This window comes from Colletotrichum fructicola, assembly GCF_000319635.2.
Source record: "Colletotrichum fructicola Nara gc5 chromosome Unknown KSG_Nara_v1_contig01, whole genome shotgun sequence".
NCBI lineage: Eukaryota > Fungi > Ascomycota > Sordariomycetes > Glomerellales > Glomerellaceae > Colletotrichum > Colletotrichum fructicola.
Window position 1 is genome coordinate 6228727 of NW_027094051.1, and position 27839 is coordinate 6256565.

Genomic DNA, 27839 nt, shown 5'->3' on the forward strand with positions numbered 1-27839 from the left:
TTGGCGGCCGACAGATCAGGCAGATCAGCAACGACGCCGACTGGTGGCTCGTTCGTCCGAACGGCTCCTTCCTCGCTTACCCCTCCAAATTGGGAATGATGCCCTCCAGAGCGGCAGTTGGTCGATCAAATAGGCATCTGTCGTCTCAACAGTTGGATGATTAGACGCATGCCGCGCCACAGCCGAGACGCTAGCTGGACGTCTTCTTAGGGGGGCCATAGAGTACTAGAGAGCAACACAAAAGTAAAGAGAGTGTTGGTGTGGCCCACAGAAGGATATCTGCAATGCTACCCACGAATGTGGACGGCGACGGCGTGCCCGTTGGAGTTCGCACTGTTACAAAGCCGCCAAGAAGGCTGCCAAGACACCACTGTATGCCCCCAATACAGCCAACGATCCTGTCTCTTCCTAGAGCTCCGTCTCTGATGCTTCTGCCTCGAAGGATTCAGTAAGTGTTCATCCCTTTGGACACCGAAAGGACCTACTGTAGTGTGATTTGGTGTGAGCGGACTCCACACGCGGCAACCAGGAGCTATCTGAGTGGCTCAAGCTCTCTCAAATGTGCCACCTCGTCGGCAGCAGGTCGAGCCGCTGTGCCTACGCCCTTCTGTTGGCCTTAGGGACGAGATGCCATACAACTTCCAAAGCTTCTTTGATATAAGACGCGGGTTCCAAGTTCCGCGCGGTTCCACAACAGGTCCACGCAAGCCGCTAGCCATCACCGCGTTGCATTTCACATACAATTAGAAGACGAGCGGTGAATGATAGACGCACTGGGCCTTGATATTCGTTGGCTGGTTTACCGCCTGCACCGACCTCGGCTACGTCACCATGCCACAGAAGAAACGATCGAGGGCCGGCTCCGGCCCTGTCGAAGTGAGCTGCTCCTTGAACTTTCTTTGTCGCATTCGCAAAGGCTGAGGCAGAGCGCATTCATTCTACTTCGCATTCGCATGCCATTTCATATTGGCTAACAATAAGCAGGACAACACTTCAGATACCCGAGATCATCTAGGTATGTTGAACGTTATAGCCCAGTGCTTAGACCTAGGCACACTGGGGATTCGGGAATTGAAGGCCAACCACTGACGGGTAAATCATGATTTAGCATGCGACCAATGTCGAATCAAGAAAATTCGCTGCGGAAAAGAGCGACCCAATTGCTCCAATTGCACTCGCATGAATCTCGATTGCAATTGGTCTGGTCATGGCAAGAAACCAAATCAGACTGTGATGCTGTAAGTCAATTCTTTTTACCTGTCAGATTGGTGGATCACTGCCCCGAGAGCATGGACATGAACTCAAGTTGTAGCCCTGATTTCAGATGATTGACGCGCTATGCAGGAACAAATCTATCTCCAATATGGGAGAACGTCTTCGACTGATCGAAGGCAACATTTCCGGCATACAACGCTCTCTTCAACGGCTTGACTCAAGCATGACAAGTCGCCTTGGATTAGCCAGCGAAGACGTTGTTGCATTCACAGGTACCGGCTGCAGCCCACCAAGAGGTACATCCAACCATGGCAGCAGCACCATCAGCAGCAGCAGCAGCTCGGTAGTGTCTGACATGTCCTCTCTTGGGTATCATATCGTCCGCGACGCCCAGGGACATGAACGCTGTATTGGGCCGTCTTCCTTATTGTCACTAATCCACAACATTGATGAACTTACAATACCAGAACCCGAAGGCGCCGGAACCAATGCGGCGGCAGCCCGCGAGATGATCAAGGAACTCGGCTACAGCACGGGCCAGCCACTGTATCCCAGCACACATGACGCCTCAGCAATCAAGGCTCCTCCGATGCTGATCGTCGAGGCCCTGATTGAGCCTTATTTTGAGTCGATCAACTCCCATTTGCCCATCTTCACCCGGGAGGGATTCCGCCGCCTGATGGACGCTTCCCGTGCGGAGGCCAACCCCGCATACAACCGGCCGTTTGCCATCTGTGCCAATAACATGGTACTATTGACGCTGTCAGCCAAAGCGTTGCACTCGCAGGCGAAGAGCACCTCACCATCCAACCTGGAACCAATCACGGAATCAATTGATGTCGAGCTTATCCAATCTTTCATCGGCAATGCCAATCGCGCCATGGTCCAGGTTGAGCAGCTTCTCAGCCCTCGCCTGGTGAACGTCCAAGCTCTGCTATCTTTGGTGGGTATTGCAAGGGAGGCCACTGAAAGCTACTTCGCTGACCTTTGAGCACAGTGTTTTGTCGCCCAGATGTGGCTTTCTGAGGATGTTTTCAATCTTGCATTGACTTTGGCAGCCCACGTAGCCAAGTCCATGGGCTTGTACCAGCCACAAGCGTCCTCATTGACAGCATCCAGCCTAAGTTCCGAAGAAGTTCAAGAACGAAGAAATGTTTTACAGTGTCTGTACTGTCTTGATAAGGCAGTCTGCTGGAACATTGGTTCGTTGCCCAGCGCCTCCACCGACGTGGTGACTACAACTGAATCGATGAGATTGTCGGAAGAGCCACCCTCCCTTATGGACGCGAAGTTTTCTCTTGCGCAAATTGAAGACGACCTGTACACAGTATTTTACTCCAGAAACGCCGCCATGCAGGACCACATCGCAATAAAAGCGAGAGCCATCCGAGAACGACTAGAGGAGTGGAGAGCCGCTTATCGTCTTGAAGAGCAAGACGACTCACTCGGCACAGGCTCTCCGTTTTGCTCAAAGCTAGAGCTGGATATTCCTCTTCATTTTGCCCGGATGAGATTGATGTGGCCTTTCGTCAGAGAGCCAGAGGCAAGAGCCTTGCTTCTTGACGACTGTCGCACAAGTCTCCAACTTCTCCAACAACTTTGGAACGCAACGTCAAACCACGACCATTACCCTAGTTTTGCATGGTAGGAGCTCCTGCATACCAAGGTATTTAGGAATAGGAACTAAAGTTTCGCAGGCTGATTGTATCCTTGCCCACAAACGTCATCTTTCATTTTGCTAGCCAGTTCGAAGATCCACAATTCCCCGTGGGTGACCTCGAACTACTGAACTTTCTCTTGACATCACTCCAAAATGTCTCCATGTTCGCGACAGAGAATTCTTACGTTGTCCGATTTTGCAGCTTCGTCAGAATTCTTACACGTCTCGCCCATGACATTGTCTACAGTCGAGACGCAACTTCTTCTCCGGAAGTGGTACTTCACACCACGGAGGCTTCGCCAACACAAATACAGAGTCAAACGGAGTTGGAGCATTCAAGACCAAGAGTCTTCAATGGACAAACAGTCATCAACACACAGGATGCTTTGCATCTGCACGAAGACCTGGATACGCTGATGACTATGTGGGAGAATGGTACCAACGCTTTTACCGGCTTTTCCAGAACCAATGATCTGATGGTATTTGATGACTTTTCGCCAAACGTGGACAAAGGGCTATGGGATCATTACAATCTTACAGGCGATATCCATGCTGATCGGGTACAAGAGACGGAGTTGCTTCACCAAGAAGAGTTATGACTAGTTGCAGATCACCAGAGGGGTGATTTTTGAAAACTGAGCGGGCGTGTCGGTTTGGCTTTGACTAAGGCTCTATGGTTGACTGAATAGAATGACATTTATCATCTGACGTATTCATTATTTTCGCGCAACACCCATTGTAACTTTGAGCTCAGCAAATGTACATCAAGCTTGCCTCCTCTTAGCGATCAGCTCGGAGCCTGATGCTTCCAATGGAGATTGAACAGAGCCCAGCGTGGATTGCTCAATGGGTGATGCAAGTTTCAACCAGAATGGGCTCCGTGCTCCGGTCTTGTCTATTTTTGATCCAGGCTTATTCCATCACTTGGAAAAGGCCAAGAAACGGACGGAATCCTACAGCCCAAACCTTCTTTCAGCTGGCTCCTTCGGTTAGCCAACATGGGCATGATCTACTGGCCTTGTTCGAAAGCATCGCCCCGAATTGCACATTGTACCTTATTGGTTGTTGAGAATACAAGCACTGATGACGCATTTCTTTTCGATCATTGATTGACCAGCTATTGCAGAAAATTCTCGAAACAAGACTAATACTCAAAGTACGCAAGATGGAGATAAGAAAGACCGGTTGCTGTCGACGATTCCATTTGGATAATGATGGCTCCACAGCGCCAATACACCCGGACGCCAATGTTATCGACTCATGGGTATTCACCCTGCTTCTTGCATTTACCTAGACGGAACTCACCCGCAGCTACAACTGTGCCAAATTGGATATTATGCCTGGCGCAGTGGGATGTTCATTGGCCAAACCATCTGGTAGGACGCTTACAGGGAAATGACCGAAGCGAAGTCCTTAACTAATGAGTCTGAGATGATTCATAGGTAGAAATCAAAACGTTTGAATACTCTAAAGAAACCTAATGAACAAAATCCCGGCTTGGCAAACTTGATGTATTCCTCCATAAATCTAAACCGATATCTAAGTTCCCCCCAAAGCCATGAACGACGTCGGTGTCCTACACCTCAAAAAGACCCTTGTTGAGCATGTTATCGTCAATGGGTCTTGGGGGTTCAAGAGTTGCAATGTTCTCTCTTGTCTGCCGGAAATGAACACTTCCATAGCGGAGCAAGTCGGCAAAAGTGCCCGGAGCCTGGTCTTTGCCAATATTCTCTGGCAAGTCCCACAGAGTGCCGAGGTGGGGTGAGTGAGTCAACCCTCTTGCGCGTGTAACTTTCTGCAGGCTGGCACTTGTCAAGATAGTCCACACCACCTCCTCAGCCAACTTGTACTGCTCAGACTCCAAGTAATGTCGTTCGCCATCAACGGGCATGGCGAAGATGTCCAGTAGCTTTTGGCCACTCCCGGCAAACCCGAGGATCATCTCACCAGGCCAGTCTTCGCAGACGGTATCGAAGACGAGCACTTTGTCGCACCAATAATCGGTCCCGGAGAAACCATCTCCTGCGTCGTTGGTGAGGCACAGCCGAACCCATGCCAGAACCTGCCAGATGTACTCCATGGCAGTCTGAGGAGAGACCTTCCAATCCCAGGTAAGGTTCGCATTGTCTACAACTTCAAAAGTCTCGTCCTTGGCGAACTCGAGCAGAGGATGGCTCAACATGCCGGAAGACTCCTTGCGCCCGGTCCAAATGTGGATGATCAGGTCATGCCAGAGCTTGATGAAAGGATCTCCTTTCCGCGCAGCAATGAAGTGATTCGCCCACACTTGGTCGTAAATGAGCGGAAGGGCAATCTGGTAAGGTGTGTTGGGGTTGGCGAGTTCCTCCCAGCAAATGCGGTCAATGTGACGGATCAATATGCTGCCCACGTCCATGCATACGCCGCCGTAAGTGTACAGAGCGGCACCTCGTATGAAGTCTGCACTATGCTGCCCAGCCCATGGTCCTTTCATCGTACGATCGACGAAAGCATTAGGAAAGAGGTCGGCAGGAAGATACTTGAGAACATAGTTCGGCGACTCCGGTACGTTGTCGAGAACACGGACAGTCCAATCCGGCCCGCAGATCCGGACCCAGTCAACCACGTTGCGCCGGGCCCAAAGGGGTGCTGTGTTTGTGTGTCAGCGATTATCCACACGGTAAGAAAGTTGCATCATACTGTTCATCAGACCGGTGTCCCAAAAGGCCCACATGTTTTTCTCAGATGTGACGGGGACATGTTGACTGAGTTGCTTGAGGATCTCGTCTTCGGATCTTGTATCAACGAAATCAGAAATTTCCAGAGAGTCTCGGTACTTCTCCGGGATGGAAAACTTGCGATCGTTGCTCAGAGACCCCATGATTAACACATTCGCATGGTAGCTAAGACATCAGTTTCAGCATCTTGAGAATTGCTCCTAGCACAATAGCTATTTATGAAGCCCGACACGAAATGTTTGATCAAAGCTTTTGCAATCGAAACCCGCCCTCCGTGGTCTCCTCGGACGATTAGGCACTGCCCCTGGTCATCCCGGAAGCCGATGACCATCGTCGCCAGATGTATCCGTGCCGGCCTGAGCCACGGAATGCACCTAAGACAGGCGAAATTTCTTTGACTGGTTACTGCGTGAGACATGGACTTGGCGAATCGAATGCTTGGTGCCGATAGGCATGCCAAGAGCCGGTGAGTGGAATCCGTCATCCGGGTCAGCATTCGCAAGCTCGCACTCGCTTAACCCATTTATCATCTCTGGGCGCCAATCCAAGTGATTGAATTTCATGGCTTCTTCGCAAGTTTTGTCGGCTAGATTATGACATAATGCGAATGCGAATGCGCGAAGTCGTGTGGGAGGCTGGCTGGGAATATTACGGTTTGCAGGGCGACATGGACGCGGTTTCTTTAACGCTGTTGTGGTCTGGTATCTATCTACATCTACATGAGCTGGAGCTGCAGACCACTTGATAATAATTTGCTCGTGGCAATGTGTACATCATAAAGCCTTTGGTTCGGAAGGTTTCGCTGCACATTAGAGCAGCACAGCTGGTGCATCCCACTCTACCTTAGCAATATTATTCAATCTTCTTTGCCCAAACACTCACTCGAGGGCGGCAAACCACACGAAAAACTCGACTAGGGCGCGATGGGGTCTTCTCATATACGGGAGAACTCAACTTCTTCGGGAGTTCGATTGAAGATGGAAGAACCGAAACCAATGTCGGCGACGAGGGCCTACATCGTGCGTTCTTTCTTCCTCACGACGAGAATATGCCGTGCTGACTCACACAGCGCATCTTCACCTACCTCGGGCTCAAGGAGATCGTTCTTGAGGCTATTGCCGTCGCCGCTGCAGCGGTGTCAGGTTCCGGACTTGCCCTTGTGAACCTTGTTCTTGGACGATTGATTACGGTCATCACGAACTATATCTCCGGTCTCTCAACCAAGGAACAATTCATGGAAGATGTCACGAAGCATTGTTTTTACTTCATTTACATCGGTGCAGGACGTCTGGTCTGCACTTACATTTACATGACGCTTTCGACCTACTCGGCCTTCCACATGGTGCGCAATTTGCGCCGTCAGTTCTTGCGGGCGGCGCTCAGCCAGAACATCTCATACTTCGACATGAATTCGAACTCCATCTCAACACAGGCATCGACCAACGGAAATCTCATACAATCGGGCGTTGCTGAGAAGTTAATGATATGCTTCCAAGCGATGAGCACCTTCGTGTCAGCATTCATCATCGCTTTCACATCATACTGGAAACTGACGCTGATTTTGCTCTGCGTACCCCCGGCACTCATGATCGTGATCGGCATTGTGGCCACGCTGGAGGCCAAAATTGAAACCGACATGCTCAGCATCTTTTCTGAGGCTTCTTCGTTCGCGGAGAGCCTGATATCGACTCTTCGTACGGTGCAGGCCTTCGGAAGTCGGGAGACGCTTATGTCCCACTACGAGACGTTTCTCAACAAGGCACAAAAGATGGGCGCGAAGAAGAGTCCGTTATATGGAGTCCTGTTCAGCATGGAATACTCCATCATGTACTCGGCAATTGGGCTTGCCTTTTGGCAGGGAACCAAGATGATTTCGCGGAATGAGGTGGCAGACGTCGGGACAGTCTTCATGTGAGCCATCTTAAAATCAAACTAAACTATTTATGAATCTAACCTCGGACTAGTGTCATCATGTCCGTCATAGTCGCAACACTGACTTTCACCATTATTGCGCCCTACATGATTACATTCCAACGAGCTGGGACGGCTGCTACCCAATTATTCTTTCTCATAGACAGAGAAACTCAAATGGATCCCTTCGATCAGTGGTCCGGGGAAAGGCCGGCCGATGTATTTGTGAGCGGAGAGATTGACATGCAAAACATTACCTTCAGTTATCCTACCCGCCCAGAGGTGGCAGTTTTGGACAATTACACTCTCAAGATCCCCGCCGGAAGAGTCACGGCTCTTGTGGTAAGTCCAGGCACTAGTGTTCACTATGGCACATTTTATGCGTGGTATTCTGACATTCACTACAACAGGGCGCTAGCGGGTCAGGGAAAAGCACCATCGTCGGTCTTCTGGAGCGGTGGTACGAGCCCTCCGCCGGAACAATCACCTTAGACGGGATTCCTATTGAAGATTTTAACCTGACATGGTTAAGAACGCATGTTAGACTTGTTCAGCAAGAACCGGTTCTTTTCAATGGGACTGTGTTCGAAAACATCGCCAACGGGCTAGTGGGTACTAGATGGGAATATGCTTCAGCGACGGAACAGCAAGAACGAGTCGTAAGAATCCAGAGCCAGCCAAACAACTCAATAATTCGGTCATTGACTTGGAGTCGCTGCAGGAAAATGCCGCCAAGCTAGCCTTCGCCCACGATTTCATCACAGAGAAGCTTCCAGAGGGCTACAGCACTATTATTGGTGAGCGAGGGGGTCTTCTTTCGGGCGGCCAGAAGCAAAGAATTGCTATAGCCAGAAGCATCATCTCCGAGCCCAAGATTCTCCTCCTCGACGAGGCTACCAGCGCACTGGATCCTCACGCTGAGGGGATTGTCCAAAAGGCCTTAGAGAGTGTTTCAAAGGGTCGCACAACTATTGTCATTGCTCACAAACTGGCAACAATTAGGAAGGCGGATAATATTGTCGTCATGAATAGTGGTCGCATTGTCGAGCAAGGAACTCACCAATGGCTTCTGAAGAAGCGGGGAGCTTATGCGCGGTTGGTCCAAGTCCAGGATCTCACGGTCCATGCGAAGGAATCGTCGAGACAGTCGCAAATCGAGTCCACTGGGGCTATCATCGACAAAGAGACTGCTCTTGAGCCTGATCTGTTGTCCGAGGCTGGTATCGTTCAGCAGCGGCAGCCATTGGCGTCGGCAAGTCAATACGACTTTGACCAAGTCCGCGAAAGAGATTTGGTTAGTGGTGTTGTGTCTCTGATGAGAGAAAACCCCGAATTGAAATGGTACTTTGCGGTCATTGGGGTGACGTGTATTCTTGGCGGTGAGCTTCTCTCAGATTTACATGTCGGAGTCCATACTAACATTGGTTGCGCTAGCTGGTGCGTTACCTGGCCAGTCGATATTGATGGCTCGAGTTATGGATGTCTTCAGACTCGAGCCTCATAGGTTAGGCGAGCGTGGCGCTTTCTACTCCCTCATGTTCTTCGTCTTGGGTCTAGGGACCTTCGTCAACTACTTCACTCTCGGATACACCACCAACGCAGCCTCTCAAAAGATGCTCGTGAAGTATCGGAAAGACCTCCTCAACGGTCTCCTCAAACAAGACATGGTGTTTTTTGACCGTCCAGAAAATACAATTGGGTCTCTCACAGGAAGGATTGATACCGTTGCCCAAGCCATGCTGGAGCTCATGAGCGTCAACGTCGTGTTGATCGTGATTACGATCATAACGATAATTGCTTGTGCAACTTTATCGATAGTCACCTCGTGGAAGCTCGGTCTTGTCGGCGTCTTTGCAGGTCTTATTCCTCTTTCGTTGGGGGGGTACGCTCGCATTCGTTTGGAGATGAGGATGGACCAAAGTAATCAGAAGCGCTTCTCGGAGAGCGCCGCAATCGCATCCGAGTCGATTCTGGCAATTCGAACGGTTTCCAGTCTCGCCATCGAGGGTCGCGTCCTTGATCGCTACACGGAGGGGCTAGATCAAGCTATTCGCCAATCCATTTTGCCTCTGTTCCACATGATGCTGTGGTTCAGCTTCACACAATCTGTGGAGTACTTCATCCTGGCCCTCGGTTTCTGGTGGGGTTGCACGCTTGTCAAAGACTCGCAAATCTCATTCTATCAGTTCTTTGTCAGTTTCATGGGCGTATTTTTCGCTGGCAATCTTGCCAGCACCTTGTTCTCTTATACCAGTAGTAAGTCGGGAGATTGAAATGACTTTTGACCAAAGACCGGCGCTGACACTGCAACAGGCATCACCAAAGGGAAGGGGGCCACCCATTTCTACCTGTGGGTGAAGTCATTGCAACCAACAGTGCAGGAGACCCAGGAGAACCGGTCAATTGTGCCACAGCGGGCGGTCGAGACAATCGACATGGACAGCGTCAAGTTCAGCTATCCCCTACGTCCGGATGTCCAGGTCTTGAAGGGTGCCAATCTCAACATTCGGTCGGGAGAGTTCGTGGCTTTGGTCGGGGCTTCTGGCTGTGGCAAGAGCACCATCATTTCGCTCCTGGAACGTTTTTATGATCCGACATCCGGCAACATCAGGGTTGATGGGGCTCAACTTATTGATATGAACACCGATGCTTACCGATCTCATGTCTCACTGGTGCAGCAGGAACCGACGTTGTACCCGACTAGCATCCGAGCAAATGTGCTTATGGGCTTAAAGTCGGACCCATCAACCACTACAGAGTTTGAAAACGACGCTGTCGAGAAGGCACTTCGCGCAGCCAACGCTTGGGACTTTGTCAGCTCCCTCCCCGAAGGTGTCAACACCCTATGCGGCACAAACGGATCGCAGCTGTCTGGAGGTCAAAGACAACGCATCGCCATTGCTCGCGCACTCATTCGAAAACCTCGACTTCTGCTCCTGGATGAGGCTACCTCAGCGCTTGACACTGAGTCTGAAAAGATTGTACAGAATGCACTTGCCGACTCAGACGTGGGCAATCGAGCAACAGTGGCAGTTGCACATCGATTGAGTACAATCAAAGATGCTGATCGGATTTATGTTTTCAGTGGCGGGCGCATCTTGGAGCAAGGCACGCACAGTGAACTGTTGAGGTATGGAGGGCTTTATAAACGGTTATGTGAAGCGCAAAGCCTCGGATCATAGTTGTCCATCAACATGACTCTCATCAGCTGGAAATGGCCACAAGCACTTTTAGACATACTGTAGATATATAATACACGCCCAATTAGACGTTTCAAACTAGATCTCCGAAGAAGACATGTTGCAATTGAAAAGCGAGGGTACGAACACAGCTTCAGCGATTAGCGTGGATCTCGGCAGCTGTCGGAATGGAAAACTAATACTTAAGCGACATGTGGATTATTATACTGTACTTTTCTACGGCGTCTGAAGACCGAGTGTCGAAATATCGGTACTAACCTTGTCTGGTTCATCAGTCTCTACTCCATCATACGAGCCTTAATGCAATGTCAACATTCTTTGCACTCATTCAATGTCCTAGTAAGCTCGAAAGACCCTCACACAGGTGGACGATAAGGCTCACCAAAGATTTACACAAGAACGTTCGTTAGTTGCACAAACTTAGTGAACAGAAGATCAATAGATAAGCAGTGTCCCCGCGTGTCTAGGGTAGTGCACAACTGCCCGATAAACATTCTTTTGATGCACGATAATCGAAATTCCCCACCCCCAAGAAACCATCAGCTTACATGTAGGATATCTGATCTGAACAAGATTTGGGTGCTAATGAAAACTAAAAACTCTCTCCCCTTGAGGCTTGGAATGATGGAGAGCCTTGGTCACTAAACTGATCCATGAATTGCTCGATTCAATTCCTCCTCGGTCGGAAGATTGACGATGACAAGGTACAAGACATCCTACAAAGTTTGTCAGTTAAGTTGCCGAGAGGCCCATGGGGCTCCTCACCTTTTGCAGTAGACTCATCCAGCCGGTTTTCGAACCCTTTGTTGCCTTTTTCTTCTGCTTGGCCGTCTCGGAGACAGGCTCCGCCTCGTCAGGCAGTCCATCTTTGTCATTAGTTGGCTGACTGTAGTGACCTCTGCCAAACGTCTTGCCCTTCGTAGACCAGTTACCGCCGGTGACGAATGCAACAATATCTCCGCTAGCAGCCGGGTGAGTCGGGTCAGCGTATCGCGACCGAAACTCGGGCCTTGGAAGGGAACTGGCAACCGTAAACGTGGGGTTCCTTTCGATCCACTTGGCCTGCGCGCGTCGGTCCATGAAGTCGTCAAACCAGACCTCGCCGCGATCTAGGGCATTCTTCCTTTTTCCATTCGAATGTGTCTTCATCGCTTCGGCTGTTTGTTCGGGGGATGGAAAGAGGAGTGGTGCTGGTTCAGGGGAGTAGAAATCCCCGCTAGAAGGTTGTGTCCTTCTCTTGACCTGCGCTTGCAAACTCTTCATGATGGCGTCGGTTGATGTCTTTTCCTTCACATTCCTCATTTTCTGGAGGAAGTCGACGTCTGCATTGGGCAAGGGAGCACTGATTACTCTCCCGTCAAAGCCCACAGGCGTCATCAGTTCATCGCTTGCATCAGGCTTCCACGTTGTGATTAGGCATATCAGCCCGCGCGGCATGAAGAAGTCCTTGTTGATATGGTCGAGGAACTTGGCAGACTTGCTACAGCTCTGAATCTCCATGGTAGCGTCCGTGGCGAACGCGACGGCGACGCCCACCAGAAGCATGAACGGTTCAGGCGTGGCCATACCTGCGAGGCCGGCCAGATTCATGGCATAGAGGTACGGATTCGGTTCCAGAGCCTTGTTGAAAGTGTCGATAAAGTCGAGGAATGACCCCTCATCAATGTCTGCATTGGCTAAGATGGGCGTATAAGCTCGCACGAAGCCACGAGCACGCTTCTTTGGTCGCCTTTGAGGTACGACAACTGGCAGCTCTATCCTTGTCGAAGTACCCCTCTCTTCTGACGGAGAGAGGTGTCTTTTCAGGAAAGCCTGGGCAAGATCGGCCGGCTCTTTTGATGCCTTGTTCTCCGTCGGTCCTTGAGTTGGTATCTGATTTGTCTGATGGTCTTCGTCGTCGCGTCTCCAAATGCTTTCGTTGATTTGCTCTGGCGTCATGACCGATGCATCGTCAAGCTGTCCATCCGAAATTACTGTTTGGTTTGCTTCTAGTTCCTTCCTGTCGCGTCGATACTGCACAACCTCTGACACAAGACCGACGATAGAAGCTGCGACTCTGATGATGCCGTCCACGGGATCATTCTTGTTACCGATGACTGAGTCGGACTGCCCTTTCTTTTTTGTCTTGTTTTCACTCATTGCATCCTTCACAGCCTGCGTGGCTGCCTTCGTTGCCAGCTTCCTCCCCTGCTTGAGAAGTGCAGCGTGGCCCATGGCTGCGAATGATTGGTAACAATGAATAGCAATCGAGCAGAAAAGGATGAGATGGTTAAAAAGTCTTTCGAAGGATGAAACTTGGAAATTCAGCACTGAAGCTTTTCATAATTAACTTGGATCTCAGTCACATTCAGAAACGGGAGGCCCCCGCAGTCGCTGGTCCAAAGACACAATTCTATTGCGCCTGATGTATTCCATGATGAACGTCTTACATGGTCGAATGAAATAGGCGCTTTCACATGGAATCCACCTTAGGAGGCTGCATACCCAACCCCAAAGGCGCCTGCGTGAAAGCTACATCGGCCATGCTTAAGCGAAAGCGATGCCAAACGACAAAGGTTGGGGCTATCACTCTGCCGCCGCAGTAGTAGTGCTTTTACATGAGCCCTGATTACGAAGGATCAGCTGCATGTCGATCCCTTGGCGTCTGCCTGTCTGCCTGTCTGCCTGTCTTATTTTTGCGAATGCGATCTTGGCGACGCACCATGAATTCCAGAGTGATTCTGGGAGCGCAGCATTTGAGGAAGCGAGGAGTGCGATTGCAAAGCCCTGGAAGGTAAGACATCTTGGCGAGGGAGAAACTTACGGTTTCCGCCAGCCAAGTACGGGCCATGAGACGCATGGTAAGCAAACATTGGTGAGACAAACAGCCAATGTTGCATTCGGCCACGTCAATCAGCGGCATCCGGACGCCGTCTTCCGGGACGGCAGCAGACGGACAGCTCTGTCCAAATCACAGGAACATAGGATATGGAAGTACGGCTCACTTGTCATTTACGAAACGTATTTTCGGCGAGGGGAATCTGCTCAGAAGCCTGAACAACGGGTCCCGGATGTCTAGCACTTGACCACAGGAAGGGCCGTCATGGGCCATGATGCGACTCGATGTTGTTCTCGCTTTTACAGCTGTGGCCCATCCAGTCACAGCCTCTAGTCCTGATTCATGCCCTTCCACTTGAGTACGGTCATGGGTGGACTTCCTGCGATATAGCTAATGCCACTAAAGTCCAAACGCGCTGTCTTATTTCCCAGAACCCAGTATTCTCCGCGCACATCTGACGCAGCTTGATGCGAACGAGACACATAGCATCTTCAGGTTCTCTCAGAACATGTACCATGCGACAGCAGTTAAAAGCTTTCACAAACAAACTTACTGTGCTGGAAGGAGCTTCAGCACTTCATCTTGAATATTTGTGTTTTGAAGCCCCTGTAAACTCAGACTGATGGATTATTGTGGTAATCCAATCGTCTGAAGTTGGGGGAGGAACACATTTCCAAGAAACCCACCCAGGTAGCGTACCTCGCACGATGTGTCTGTATCCAATATGGTTGAAAAACTGCTACATGGTGCTGTGATAATGCAGTCAGACGATCACGCAAGACTCATGGCTTTCGTCAGTTGGTTATGAGGCTGGATCGTCTATTCAAACATATGTATGTTTTGTTTAGTCTCTGCTGTGGCGAAATAACGTGATTTGAACAGTTTGAACCTCAAGTTGTGATCAATTTATTCGTCTATAGTTAAAACATTTATGATACCTGCCCGCCAAGTATCTCTCTAATTGAAGATCTCTCTGACATATCTTTCCCTGGGCAACTCCTGCTCCCATCTGTCTGTGTCTTGCGCCGTGCTCTTGCCGCTTTTCTTATCAGCTTCGTACAGCATCGGACCCAAGACATCAAACACGCCGTCCGACATCTTCTTCCCCCCGCATACATAGACCACAGCACCTTCGTCCCATCTCTTCATCAATTCATCCCGAGTCGCCTGTATGCAGTCCGTAACGTACTTGAATTCGGCACCCGGATCACGGCTGAAAGCGCGGTGAACCTTGACAACACCGAGGCTCTCATACTGATTGAACTCGGTCCGATACATGTCGTCCAAGTCAGCGCCGCGGCAACCATAGAACAACAAAGCCGGAACCATCAGTCCCTCAGCCTGAGCTCGCTCCTGCACAAACCCACGGAAAGGCGCCAGACCAGCTCCCGCCGCAATCATGATGATGGGCGTTGTTGAGGGAGACGCCGGTAACCGAAACTCGCGGGGTGCCGGGAACAACGAAGCATAAAGAAGTTGTCCGACCGAGACCGCTGTCAGGAAGTTGGTGGCAACACCGCAATCTGCGACGCTGATCGTGAGGTCGATGTGATGAGGGTCCTTTACTGGCGAAGACGAGATCGAGTAGGTTCTGGGGCGCATCTGTGGCAGCATGGAGAGAAACCTGGCGAAGGGTAGGTTCACTGAAGGAAATTTTTCGAGGAGATCCAAGACTGATATATGCTTGGCTCGGATTTCCACTTCATAGAGGTCCTCAGCCAGGCTGAGGAGAAGAGTCTTTGTGGCCTCGTCTACCACATCACTTCGACTCCCAGAATCACTCGACTCAGTCGCATCAACCAAAGTTTTGATGTTTCGCTGGCTGGCTGGTTGGCCAAGCTCAACGTAGGTACCCAGCAGCTCTTCTGCCGAGATAGGCGTGTCGACTGGCAGCCCGAGGGTTCTGGCACTGCTGATGGTCAGAACCGCATCATGATCAAGCTGAAAGCGTGACAGGGCACGGTTCACAATCCCCTGGCCATTCTTGGGAAGTATCTGGAGGCGATCACCAGTCTGGAACCGAACTTCAGCCGGCAGCCTAAGGGTCAGATGATGCTTCTGCGGGACGCCGGGATGTGAGAGTTGTTGCGTCTGAGTGACTGCGGCTCGAAAGAACCCTCGCCGAGTGGCGAGTCTCCCTGGAATACCAGGCTCGATTTTGACAGTCATGTCTGACCCCACGTTTTCCACCGGCTGAACGTCATACCTCTCGGCGAGTGCTGGCCAAAGATTTTCCATTGACCATCGCTCAGCATCTGCAAAGAGATCTGCCGTTGCCATGTCGGAGAAGGTGGCTTCAGTGAGCCTTACGGCTCCAGCCTTCTTCATCATGTCATTGACGAGAATGGGAACCTTATTGTGCGTGGCTACCCAGTCGCTATGTCCTGCTTCAAGTCAATATGGAGCCTTGATAAGGGTCGCGGAAGATTATTCATACCTAAACCAAAGACGCTATAGCTCACTCCCTGAAGGTCGCTGGTTGCAAGGCCGCTCAGCCATTTCACAAAGTCGTCAGCGTTGTCAGAGGGGTATCCATTGTAAGAGGCGGCGATGATAACGACCGGCTGATCCTTTGGCAGCTTTCCCACTGCGTTGTTCATTTCTGTCACCGTCAGGGCCTCGAATCCAGCCGCCATCGCATCACCGGCCAACCATCGGGCGAGTGCCTCGCCGGTGCCAGTATTGGAACCATACAGTATTGTCATTGGATGTGCAGGCTCGGTTCTAGGCTTTGGTCTCTGGGCATTGGGATTGGTTTTCCGTTGAGTGGGTTGGCTTTCATGTTTGAAAAGATCCCCTGGCTTTTTCTCGTGACGCAGCCGCGCCTTCATTCTGAAGCCATCAGGCTTGATGGTAAGCGTTTGAACAACCTTGAGCTTGTAGTTCGCATCATCCATCTTGAAGTCGAAGTGCTGTAGGAGCATGGCCATGGCCTGGGAGAAGTTGAATCTGTTAGTAATTGCTTTGATAGACATTAGGGTGGGTTGAAAGGTGTACCATCAAAGCCTCCTGCCAGGCAAAGGCTCTCCCAATACAAGCCCTAGCTCCGTTTCCGAATGGTTTCCACGAGTTTGGCGGCAGCTTATTGAAACCATCACGCTGCATTCGTTCAGGCTTGAACTCCTCGGCATCACTACCCCATACGGCGGGATCGCGATGTAGCTGATGCAACACAATAACGATCGGATCCTCCTTGTTGACGACATACTTGCCACCTAGAACCTCGCCGTCCTTCAAGGGACGTACATGAAATCCAGGTGCAGGGGCATGCAGCCGTATCGTCTCCTTCAGAACGGCATCCAGGTAAGGAAGCTTCTGGAGGTGTTTCAAGGTCATGGGTTCGCCAGCTTTGAGGATGGAGTCGACTTCCATCCGCGCCTTGGCCATCTTATCCGGGTTTGCCAGCAAGAAGTAGAAGGCGAACGATAGCAGACCAGATGTCGTGTCATGCCCTGCAATTAAGAACGTGTGCAAGTTCCACATGATTGCATCGTCGCTAAGCTTGTCGCCAGTCTTTGGGTCCACGCCGTGAATCATCAAGTCAAGTAGAAGCTTGGAGTCGGGGTCTGGACCTGCGGAGCGGCGCTTACGAATGATTTCCTTACATATGTCAGCCATCGTCTTGATGTCGGCCCTGTACTGCGCGTCGGCTTTGAAGCGCATTGCGTTGATGGCATCCGGGAATTGCGCTTTCTTGTCCGACTCGACGAGGACTCTGGAAAGACTTTTGACGTAAGCGTGCATGTCATTATTCAAATAGAAGCTATTCAGTCTGTAATTCATAGCGCAGAGAGTGATCGTGTCTACAGTGAGACGGGTGAAGTCGTCAACCGCGTCTATTGAGGCTTCGGGACCATGTCGTGCCCTGTATTTTGTGTCAGCAACAAACCGCAAACAGAAAACGGTACCCAGTGACATGCCATTTCAGACACATTTGTTCAATGATGTCTTTCATACCATCAAACATGTCATGAATTTTAAGGGGGCTGAAGTTTGGGAGGAGGATTCGATGTGCGACCCCCCACTCGTGATTTCCGTGTTGAGCTGTGAAAAGCCCGTCGCCGCCAGCGTCTCGAAGGTGGTGGAGAGCTCCGTATACAACTTTGCAGAAGCGCTTTTCATCGCTGAGCTCATTGGCGAGCTCTTGAGAGCCGACGATGATCTCTCTTGTTGATCCAGTATAAAGCTGAATGATGGGTCCTGTCATTTGTCAATCCAGATTCGGTCTCACACGTAGTCCCAGGAGGGAAAATAATACCATAATCTCTCATAAGATCTATCACAGACTTGAGGGTGTCATTGATATCGACATCCAGCACACTGCCTATCAGGGGTATCGCTAGAATTTGTCAGTACGGATCATGGCAAGTTACCAGAATTGCTCTTACGTGGAGGGCCAGGGATGGGGACGATGCCATTGAGCATCTCCTGATACGTTGGCTTTTTCCTGAATAGAAGCTCAAGTGCCCACTGAAACCAGGACATTTTGGGCTCCTGAAGAATTGCGGATTTTGACACAGATGCAGACTCCATGATGACTTAAGTCAGTACTCAGTTGAGGAATTGAATATGATGGACATGATGCAGAACACTCATGCTCCAGGCAAGCCTGCTGGTTCCTTAAAAGACGCCTAACATGTCAATTTGCACAATTGAATCTTTTGACGAGGCACGAAAAAACAGTCTGACCATCTTTCGATCAACATTCGAGAGAGGACTGCCCCGGTCCAAGTGGGGTCCGGAATCCGGGCCCCGGTCCGGCCCGGAAACCGCTGTTCAATCCGTCGGAACACGGACAGCGGACAAGTGTAAGCTATCATGTCGCCGCGGATCATATGCAAGGAAAATATTGTAGGATTTGATCCTTCTAGCTGTCGGACTCCGAGCCGCTCAACCCAGCTGGCCACGGGGGCGTTCTGCAATAGACCATGAGGTAAACTGGGTATTGTGCCTGCATTCGGGATGCATCCTCCCGGCACGAACACCAGGTTTTGATAAATATTCCCATCGTAAGATATTTCGGGAGCAGCTTGGAACGGATTTCTTTTATCATCTGAACAAACCAACTCATTCGTCATCCCCCCATCTTCCAATTCATAAAGGCCCACAAACATGGCAGCTCCCGGAACCAAGACAATCCGCAACTTGAACGGTACTTGGATTGTGGTATGCTAATGCCCATTCAACTGGTACCGCGATTATGGTCTAACAGAATACAAAGAACAGATCGCTCTCGGATGATTTGTCAGACACTTTGGCAATGGTAGGTAACTAATGTTCGCGTCCGTCAGAAAGCCCCTCTAACCTTTACCCAACTGTAGCAAGGTCTGAGCTGGATCACTCGCAAGGTCCTCACCAGTGGCGGAATCAGCCTTTCCATCACGCAGAACGCCTTGACATCCGAGGATTCCGGCGACGACCCAATCTTCAGTATCCATCAGGAACAGACAGTAACCCCCGGCAACTTCAAGAGTGAGGATAACTATGTTCTCGACGGCGTGGATCGCGACCAAAAGACGCAGGCTTTTGGAGCTCTGGTCACAAACGTCAAATTCGTTTCGATTGACAAGGTTCAATGCGGCGACCTTGGCCGGCGGCTTCGGGAGTCTGGGGTGACTGAGGTTATTGAGGAGTTTAGCACCAGCAAGAAGGGCGCTTGGTCGACGTTGACCACCTGGGCTTTGGAGGATGTTTATTCTCAGAGACGCCTGACTCAGTCTAGCACTACTGAGAAGAACGGGAAGAGTGTTACTGCTCGTTTGGTTTATGATTTTGCGAACTAGGGTTTGCGAAGTTGTGCCTGGTCATTCGTACATGCCACTTTCGGAGCGTCACCCGGTTGCGTCAAAGTCAGACACTTATAGTCAAATTCCTCAAAGCTATCGTAAATCAGCGGAACCTGAAAATCTTCTGCGCGTATCGTGACCTTGATTTATTATACCTTCGTTGTCATCTTTGGTGTCCTCTTGTTACCGCTATCCGCCCGGATAGCCAACTGATTCCCCCGAATAGCGAAACTTTACCATATTGGTCGTGAAAGCCCCTTAACCCGATCCGACGCGACTACTACGAAAATTTTCAGGGATGAATTCGCGAAGGTCATGTAACAATCAGCTATGATGAGATCCACTTTGAATCGTATCCTGAGCATATCAGTATCCTATCGAAAACAGGCTTTGCCGCGCTTCTGCTGTTTCACACAGATTTACCTGTGCAGAAAAGAGAGTCATGATTACCCGGTGCCTCATTCAGCCAAGGCCGAGATGAAGGTCAAGCGGAGATAACACCACCAATACGTTCTGCCCTGAATGTCAAGCATGGCAGAGGTGCAGTCAGCCAAGCGATTACGGCTCGTAGCGCTAACTGAAAGAACGGCGACCCCGACAACTCGGCCCAAAATTGCCATCATGGATATCGGAGGCCGGTGAGCGGATTCCAAGCACCGACGCACAGACTGTTGATTTCCTAGCTCATGGATAGGAAACAAACTGCAGCATCTGGCAATCATATAAAGCCAGCCTTTCACAGAGAGTTGAGACGAGAAGCCAACACCATCCGCCATTGCAATCTCATTCCTCTTTTAATTACACTTTACACTTCTCGAGATAGTCGTCTACACAATGAACTCCACAGCAGACGAGTCCGTCTTCACGCAAATTGCGCAATGGAATCAAGCGCAGGAGCTCAGAGCTCCTAAGATGAAGGACGTCTTTTACCGCAACCTTGAAGAAGCTCTCGACATGCGACGAAGCCAGCATAATCTCATTACTCTGCGAAAACGCAAAGACAACATTGACTTTTCTTCAAACGACTTTCTCTCTCTCGCTACATCCGGACAGCTTCGTGAGGCTTTCCTCGAAGAGCTTCATCGGTACCCCAACTTCACTGTTGGCAGCACTGGCTCTCGTCTCCTAGACGGCAACAGCGATTATTTCGAGGATCTCGAGGACGAAATCGCTGCTTTCCACGGCGCTGAGCGTTCTCTCATCGTCAACTCCGGCTTCGAAGGCAACTCGGCAATCTTCTCATCCATTCCCCGCCCAGGCGATGCGATCGTGTTCGACGAGCTCGTGCATGCCAGCGCCCATGAGGGTATGTCGCGCTGCATGGCTAAGGTCAAGGTCTCCTTCAGCCACAACTGCGTCGACTCTTTCCGTGAGGTTTTGGAGATGGTGCATGAGTCCGAGCCACTGATTCAGCGAGGACAACGCGTTGTACTCGTCGCCGTTGAAACGGTCTACAGCATGGACGGTGACGTGTGCCCGTTGAAGGAAATGGTTGAGGCCGCAAAGGAGGTCTTGCCAAAGGGAAACTTCCAATTCATCGTCGATGAAGCGCATGCTACTGGAGTCGTTGGTGATAAGGGAGTCGGACTTGTTTCGGCACTAGGCCTCCAAAGAGAGATTGCTATTCGCCTGCACACTTTTTCTAAAGCGTTGGGGGCTTCTGGCGGTAAGTCATCTCCAGCCACCATTCGAAGGCTCATTTCTAATTCTTGATCGTAGCTGCCGTACTCTGCAACGATACCATCCGGACCATGTTGGTGAACCACGCCCGGCCCATCTGCTTCACCACAGCCGCATCATTCCCTACCCTGGCCGCTATCAAAGCAGCTTATCGACTCCTTGCAGATGGGAAGACAGAACCGGTAAGTGCTCAGAAACTCTTGGTATCAGAGCTTTACAAGTTGACTAACGGACCAAAGTCTCGTATGCGACTTCAGGAACATATTCGGCTTTTCTACAAGTCGATCACTGACAATCAACACTACAAGGATGTCCGTGACGCTGGAATTATTGACATTCCTCTGGCCGAGGAGTGGGAAGCACAGCCCATTCTTTCCCACATCGTTGCAGTCCTCACAGAGCCGCGTCACAACTACTTCCTCTCCATTCACCTCCAGCTTCTGCGCTTCTGGGCTTTCCCCGTTGACCCTCCTGCAGTGCCAAAGGGAACCAACCGCGTTCGCATTGCATTTCATGCCAGCCTCACCGAAGAACAGGTCGTTGGACTTGCTAGTGCTATCTGCGAGTGGGCCAAGGAGATGTTGGACATCAAGAAGAGTGGGAAGGAGGGTGCGCTGCCAACAGCGGCTCAGCAGGTGTACAAGATTACGTCCCTGACTCCTCGCTTTGATCAGTACTCCGTCGAGTGAGGTTTGATATGACGCGCAGTACATGTTTTTCTCTCGCGAGGGTCACTTTATCAGTTTAGAATGCTAGAACGTCTTCTGTTTGGAATTTAGATTCATCAAACCAAACGTGTGGTGGTCGCAGTAACTATTGATTTGCCTTGTGCGCGAATAAGCAATGCGAAGCATTCAATCGAGGGCTATAGTGTTACACACTCAAGCCGCTCTTAAGGTGGCGACAATGCTGTGAGATGAATCGCCCAGTTCTCGAGTCGTTACAGAAAGCATGTCAAGTTTGATCTAAGAAAAGCCCATCCTGGAGTCTGAGGACCGGAGAGTTCCTATCTCAAGGCAATTCATCAACGGTCTGGTGAAGATGAGACTTCGTGGCCAAGCAGTTTCTCATAGAGAATTGACTCCAGTACATGATTGAGCGAGAATGTGATATTTTGTGAGTTCTTTAGATAAGAATGCTGCACGGCAATGACCTTCCCTTTCGCTCGCTGGAAAGTGTATTCTAGTCGTTGACTCGTCCTCCGGAACACTTCACCAATATTATTGGATTTGTTTTATTTGAGAAGGCTTCTGGGCAGTTGTACCATTCACAAACTCACATGAGACGTACATTTACTTGCTTCTAGTGGAATGCGAGCGCCATGTTGCAAGTTTTGTGTTGCAGGTCGTAGTTGCCTGGTGCACGAGTACAGTCTGGTGAATGAACCTGATGCTGTACTTGGTCAAAAGAGAACTAACCCCTCAGAAAGGAAGATGGAAGCAAAAATCATTCAAATTTTGCAATGCTGCCCGGAAAAGCAGCCGCCGGAGTAGGCAATCGTCGCGGAGGATCGGGCCCCATTCCCGGAACGCCGGGGCTGACGCGACCGGATCCCGGTATCCGGCTTCACCACTAAACGTCTAAGAGGACGTGGAAGGGCAACAACAATAAAATACGGTGAAAACCCCATACTTCAACCTGCTATTTCTGATATATCACCATCGATTCAACAGAGATTACCATGCAGAACTTCACTGGCAAAGTATGTCAAGACTCTTTGGCTGGCTTTCTGACTTCTGACCAATGTTAGGGTGTGTTCATCGCGGGAGGATCGACTGGACTCGGCAAGTCGATCGCCGAGATCCTTGTCGCACGCGGTATGGGAATGCCGTAACAACTTGAGTATTTTTCTAATAAGAATTACAGGCGCTCACGTTACGATATTTGGTCGCAGGCTCCAAGTGTTGCAACAAACCCGACAGGAGCTCTTGCAGCTCGCTATCAGCCCGAAGCAAGAGATCAATGCCGTCGCGCTTGATCTTATGAATGCGGCACAGGAAAGTTGAAAAAGTTTCAAAGATATCAAAGGCCTTTTCTAATACGTCCAGCAGGTCGATAAGGTCTTCAGGGAGCAACCCCGTACTCCCGATGCGCTGTATTGTGTCGCTGGGGGTTGCGTTTCCCAACTTGGCTTCTTCACAGATCTCTCTAGCCAGCAGCTTGAGCAGTGCATGCAAAACAACTACCTAACAAGCGCTTTCCCAGCTCATTCGCTTCTCAAACTGTGGATCGACGAGGACAAGAAGAGCTCTGGAAACGAGGGACAGAAGACGCGACAGCTTATCTTCATTAGCAGTGCAGCTGCCCTCTGCAATGTTCCTGGCTATATTGCTTATGCAGGTGCGCAAGTATTCAATTCGTTGATCTCTCCTTGAGATCGTCAGACTCACATGTGTGCTATCAACAGCCCCCAAATGTGCCCAACGGGCACTCGCTGACACCCTCCGCCAAGAAGCCGCCATCTACTCTACTGCAACCTGCCAGTACAAGGTGCACTGCGCTTTTCCGAATACCTTCATGACGGATGCGTTTCTGGACGAGCAGAAGACCAAGCCTGATCTCACCAAGCGTATCGAGTCGTCTGATGGCCCTATTGAGAAGCTTAAGACGAAGATGCTTTCGGCTGAATATGTTGCAGAATACATTGTCAAAGGGGTGGCCAAGGGGGATTTTGCTCTCGTCAGTGACTTCGATACGGAGGTTCTGTGGAGCAACATGGTTGGCTCATCACCCAAGAGGGGCTTTGGCTTCGTCGACTCTATCCTTGGGCTGCTTTCGGGGTTCTTGGTCTGGCCGATTTTGAGATACATCTGGACGCGCATGTGCACTCAAACTCAGAAGAAGAGTGTGTGACGCAAAAGCACAGAAGATCAAGTGATGAAGATCCAGTTTACAGAAGGGCCGGGGTGTGAAGTTTTGTTCAAGTTATTATGCAGCTGATGCAGTTGAATAGGTAGAGCACTTTGATATTTTTTACTGTACGTTCTCAAGCTGGTTGCGCAGAAAGTCTCCATAGTCATATGTTTCCACGTAAACGTGCAGCATCCAAACCGCACAGAGCTGCAGGATGGAACTTAGGCGACGGTAAAGCTGGCCCGCTAAGCTTTCGCCTTCCCAGATGTCACCTGACTAAGCTGATGGGATCCCAAAGCTAATCTCTTTAGGCGCCGCGGGTGCTGTCGGATTTACGAAGGGGTAATCCGCTGTCACCTCATCACCAGGGTCCAACCGAGTATCCTTGACTATTTCCAGCGGCGTCGCTTTCCTGCTTATGGGTCGACCGAACACATAATGACCATGGAGACGACTGCCAAGCTCGCCGTCCTCATCGACGCCGATAATGCCCAGCCTACTGCGGCCCCCGCTCTGCTCGCTGAAGTCGCCAAATATGGCACCGCCTTTGTGCGACGGGCCTATGGTGACTGGACCGGCACCAGCCTCAAGGGCTGGAAAAACCAGCTTCTCACACAGTCGATCCAGCCGATTCAGCAATTTGCATACACCCAGGGAAAGAACGCGACGGACTCCGCTATGATAATTGATGCTATGGACCTACTCTATACGAACCGCTTCGATGGTTTCTGTCTCGTTTCCAGCGACAGCGATTTCACACGGCTAGCAGCGCGCATCCGCGAGTCCGGTCTGGTTGTATACGGCTTCGGGGAGCATAAAACGCCCAAGCCCTTCGTCTCAGCATGCGACAAGTTCATCTACTTCGAGAACCTTGTCTACGATGAGCAGCTTGCAGTGCCACAAGAAAGCGCCGCCATTGTTGAACCACTCGACCAAGAAGCCTCTTCAAGCACGGTCAAGAGTGACATCCCCCTGGAGAGACTGTTGCGAATGGCGGTTGAGGCCGCGTCGGACGATGAGGGATGGGCCAATCTGGCCAAGGTTGGCGCACACATCACCAGGCAGTTTCCGGATTTCGATCCACGCAGTTTCGGATATCTCAAGCTTAGCGATTTGGTCATTGCTACCGGTGTGTTCGATATTGATCGTCGCTGTCCTGGAGAGGGAAAGGCGACGGTCATCTACGCGCGCGCCAAGCGCTTGAAGCATGTAAACGATGCCAGAATGACGAGTCCATCGGAAACCCTCATCTAAGTCACTGTGTGGTGGTCAAGAAGACTAGCCTGGGTTGGGGTGAAGGAAAAGAAGGGTCCTCATGTTTCCTTTTAGTCATAAAGTCCTTAGTCTACCATGAAAATCTTGGTTGACTCTACCACATCTTCTTGACCAACACATATTTCGATGCATTCGTGCCGATATCGTGGGAAAAGGAAACTCATGTCAATGCAGAATTCCGCGAGTATGGAGTAACATGCCTTATCAAAATGGCAAGCTGTGTTTGCAATGACTCCCAGGAAAGGAAGGCTCGTTCAATCAACTGTGTCCGAGCAAAGCATTGGACGGGCAGGATTGACCCCGTCTACGCAGCAACTATACGACTTTGATGGCGCCTAAATTGCAATCTACTAGAGCGTTGAGAAACAAGTTGAAGACTTGTTAGGATCAAGCGCGCACTAGTATGCCTGAAACCTTTGGTCACCGACCAAGATTCACTAACAATCACGATACGCATACGCCGCTCATTTGAATGAAGACATGCATCAGAGTTTCAACAGATGTAATGCATTCTAATCGGAGGACGTATAGCACTTGTAGTAAGGCCATCTGTTACATTAGACCCCAGATGTTGTTCTGTAATCCCAGTGGTATACCATCACAGATCTCCCTCTCAAATAATAGGGTCAATCGTCCCGACAATCGACAACACGACGAGGAAGACTAGAAACACCCCAAGGACACAGATCTTAAACTCCGAGGCCATATTCTCTTGAATCTCTTGATCATCGAAGTTGTAATCAATGATGGAAAATCCCTCATGAAGGACGGTCAGATTTTGTCCGTTGGTCAACAGGCAGATTTCCCTGAAGATCCATTGGGACAGCATAGGATTTGCCGGGGTGAAGAGGTACTGGGGGGGGATTTCACACCACTGAGAGCAGTTGTTGTGGATGTGAACTGGGTTTGGGTAGCAATAAGCCACCATTTGAGGGTCTGTCGCGCCGGGGCTGGGTGCTAAGAGGGCAGCGGCAGGTGTTTTGTTGCGCCATTCAGGTAATGAGGGAATCATCTCAAAAGAGCATGAGCCATTAGGGGAGGCCATTTGATAGATGATCGCAAAAAGAATAGCGCGTGGATCTCGTAGACTAGAGAAGCAGACCAAGAGGACGTGTTTTTGTAATGGCTTCCAGTAGACTCAGTTGCTCGCTGAGAAGATGACCAGCCAAATATGAGTTAGACGATGGCGGGATAGGTGACTGATATAGACCAAGGTGCGGAGCCCCACTGCAACTGTGACGGTAAGGGCACTGGCGCCCGAGAATGTAGTATAGTTGTGTCTGGGGCTTCGCCAAGATGGATTTCGCAAAACATTGCTACAGATGGTGGCTTTGTTCGGAAGTGTGTATGAAATCTGTGGCACTTGCTTATTCTCCCTGCAATGCTTCTCTCTAAAGACGTCTAGAACATGTTATAGATGCGATTGTTTGGTGTCAGTTAGCCATGGTCACAATTCTGTCTCAAACCCTACTTGCAGTGGTAGGCAGAGGCAACTAGCCCCACCAAGACGGCAAAGTCAGATAGCAGCATGGCATTCCATTTGAAACGGGGGAGGAAATGCCAGTGATGACTGTCTGAGTTGCCTGAGTCTTCTTCTCACAGTGGTGTAAAGGATCATAAGATTGATACTTCAAGCTCACGTTCTCATATAGATATTTTATGGCTCTGAACCAGTGTATCTCCATTTGATGTAGGGTTTCTCTTTTGTTTCTTCTTTTTGCATGTCCAGCCTGTTAAGGCGGTCGTGTCGTAGAGGTTAGCAGAAACCATGAGAACGAAGTCCCTCATCTACCAAAGTTTATACGAAGAGTCAAACATTCCACATCCCTTGACAAAACCGCCTCCACTGAAATGATGTTGAGACGTTTCGAGACTTAAAGAAAGTCAACATGATAGATCATGCATCTGACCAAACAAATTCCGCACGTAGTCTGCTCCTTGTTCAACGCTACAAGTATTCATGTGTCAAAAGGCATGAAGCCAATCGAAAATGACTCAAATGACGATGGATCTTCTCTTCAATGGGATATTTCCCAAAAGCTCATCGGCCTGAGCATTTCTTGCGTCAGTTTCAGCAGCCATCAGCAAAGGACCAAAAGCAGCACTGCAAAAGGACACATTGAGACAGTCCAAACAGACTTTCGTGACGCCGGAGGTTGCATTGGTCCTAAACCATTATGATTTTCGTCCGTTCTCAAATACAAACTAAAAATCCTTGTGGCAGCCTAGCATATGTATAAAAGATGCTGCGTCCGCATCCTAACTCGTAGACTCTGCTTCGTCGAACAATGCATGGCGCCTTCAGCCACCCTTGTCGAATTTGTCCGCAGGCAATTTTGGAGAGTTTTTTTGATAGACGGGTCGATCGTAACATCACTCGGTCAACTTCCGGCTGTGCCAAACTTGAGCACCGCGAAGCAGTCTTCGCTCAGCCAATGGCAGCGCTTCAGCCGCCCGGCTAGCTCAATCGGTAGAGCGTGAGACTCTTAATCTCAAGGTTGTGGGTTCGACCCCCACGTCGGGCTCAATTCCCGTCAGCGGTTGACAAGTGTACTTACTCTTTTTGTTTTTTCCGCTTTTTGGCAATTGTTCGTTCTTCCATGCAAGCATCTTGCTCATCGATTTTTTTCACGCGCGTGCGTTAGCATCTCGTACGACACGGCATTTGATAAAGTTCTTTCTATGTGCCCACTTAATACATGGGTTGGATCAAGAGATTGACTT

At 50.2% G+C, this 27839-nt stretch overlaps 9 protein-coding genes across 9 annotated transcripts; 6 read left to right on the forward strand and 3 right to left on the reverse strand.

Annotated features, from left to right (window-relative positions):
* Window positions 1-1363: 1363 nt before the first annotated feature.
* CGGC5_v001751 (uncharacterized protein) lies at window positions 1364-3478 on the forward strand (the record flags this gene model as incomplete). The annotated part of the gene is made up of 4 exons (XM_066150880.1): window positions 1364-2158; window positions 2213-2859; window positions 2913-3354; window positions 3416-3478. 4 exons carry the CDS (start codon window positions 1364-1366, stop codon window positions 3476-3478), a joined length of 1947 nt encoding a protein of 648 aa, XP_066009787.1.
* A 973-nt stretch (window positions 3479-4451) lies between these two features.
* On the reverse strand, window positions 4452-5735 carry FCK3-0 (putative glycosyl transferase FCK3; the record flags this gene model as incomplete). The annotated part of the gene is made up of 2 exons (XM_032023876.1): window positions 4452-5503; window positions 5555-5735. 2 exons carry the CDS (start codon window positions 5733-5735, stop codon window positions 4452-4454), a joined length of 1233 nt encoding a protein of 410 aa, XP_031879286.1.
* Window positions 5736-6569: 834 nt separating this feature from the next.
* pmd1-1 (Leptomycin B resistance protein pmd1) lies at window positions 6570-10685 on the forward strand (the record flags this gene model as incomplete). Its single annotated transcript, XM_032023877.1, has 7 exons — window positions 6570-6611; window positions 6662-7503; window positions 7557-7845; window positions 7914-8162; window positions 8225-8882; window positions 8938-9759; window positions 9817-10685. 7 exons carry the CDS (start codon window positions 6570-6572, stop codon window positions 10683-10685), a joined length of 3771 nt encoding a protein of 1256 aa, XP_031879333.1.
* Window positions 10686-11344: 659 nt separating this feature from the next.
* Window positions 11345-12917, reverse strand: CGGC5_v001754 (uncharacterized protein; the record flags this gene model as incomplete). The annotated part of the gene is made up of 2 exons (XM_032023878.1): window positions 11345-11419; window positions 11469-12917. 2 exons carry the CDS (start codon window positions 12915-12917, stop codon window positions 11345-11347), a joined length of 1524 nt encoding a protein of 507 aa, XP_031879343.1.
* Window positions 12918-14478: 1561 nt separating this feature from the next.
* On the reverse strand, window positions 14479-18006 carry FUM6-0 (Bifunctional cytochrome P450/NADPH--P450 reductase; the record flags this gene model as incomplete). Its single annotated transcript, XM_066150881.1, has 6 exons — window positions 14479-15905; window positions 15959-16483; window positions 16557-17386; window positions 17430-17721; window positions 17780-17860; window positions 17910-18006. 6 exons carry the CDS (start codon window positions 18004-18006, stop codon window positions 14479-14481), a joined length of 3252 nt encoding a protein of 1083 aa, XP_066009786.1.
* Window positions 18007-18633: 627 nt separating this feature from the next.
* CGGC5_v001756 (uncharacterized protein) lies at window positions 18634-19304 on the forward strand (the record flags this gene model as incomplete). Its single annotated transcript, XM_032023880.1, has 3 exons — window positions 18634-18687; window positions 18743-18784; window positions 18843-19304. 3 exons carry the CDS (start codon window positions 18634-18636, stop codon window positions 19302-19304), a joined length of 558 nt encoding a protein of 185 aa, XP_031879289.1.
* An 837-nt stretch (window positions 19305-20141) lies between these two features.
* On the forward strand, window positions 20142-21676 carry bioF-1 (putative 8-amino-7-oxononanoate synthase; the record flags this gene model as incomplete). Its single annotated transcript, XM_032023881.1, has 3 exons — window positions 20142-20973; window positions 21027-21169; window positions 21227-21676. 3 exons carry the CDS (start codon window positions 20142-20144, stop codon window positions 21674-21676), a joined length of 1425 nt encoding a protein of 474 aa, XP_031879346.1.
* A 992-nt stretch (window positions 21677-22668) lies between these two features.
* tsc10 (3-ketodihydrosphingosine reductase tsc10) lies at window positions 22669-23840 on the forward strand (the record flags this gene model as incomplete). The annotated part of the gene is made up of 4 exons (XM_066150882.1): window positions 22669-22689; window positions 22738-22804; window positions 23193-23327; window positions 23395-23840. The coding sequence occupies 4 exons, from the start codon at window positions 22669-22671 to the stop codon at window positions 23838-23840; spliced, it is 669 nt and encodes a 222-aa protein (XP_066009785.1).
* A 438-nt stretch (window positions 23841-24278) lies between these two features.
* CGGC5_v001759 (uncharacterized protein) lies at window positions 24279-25094 on the forward strand (the record flags this gene model as incomplete). Its single annotated transcript, XM_032023883.1, has 1 exon — window positions 24279-25094. One exon carries the CDS (start codon window positions 24279-24281, stop codon window positions 25092-25094), a length of 816 nt encoding a protein of 271 aa, XP_031879345.1.
* Between the last annotated feature and the right edge of the window lie 2745 nt (window positions 25095-27839).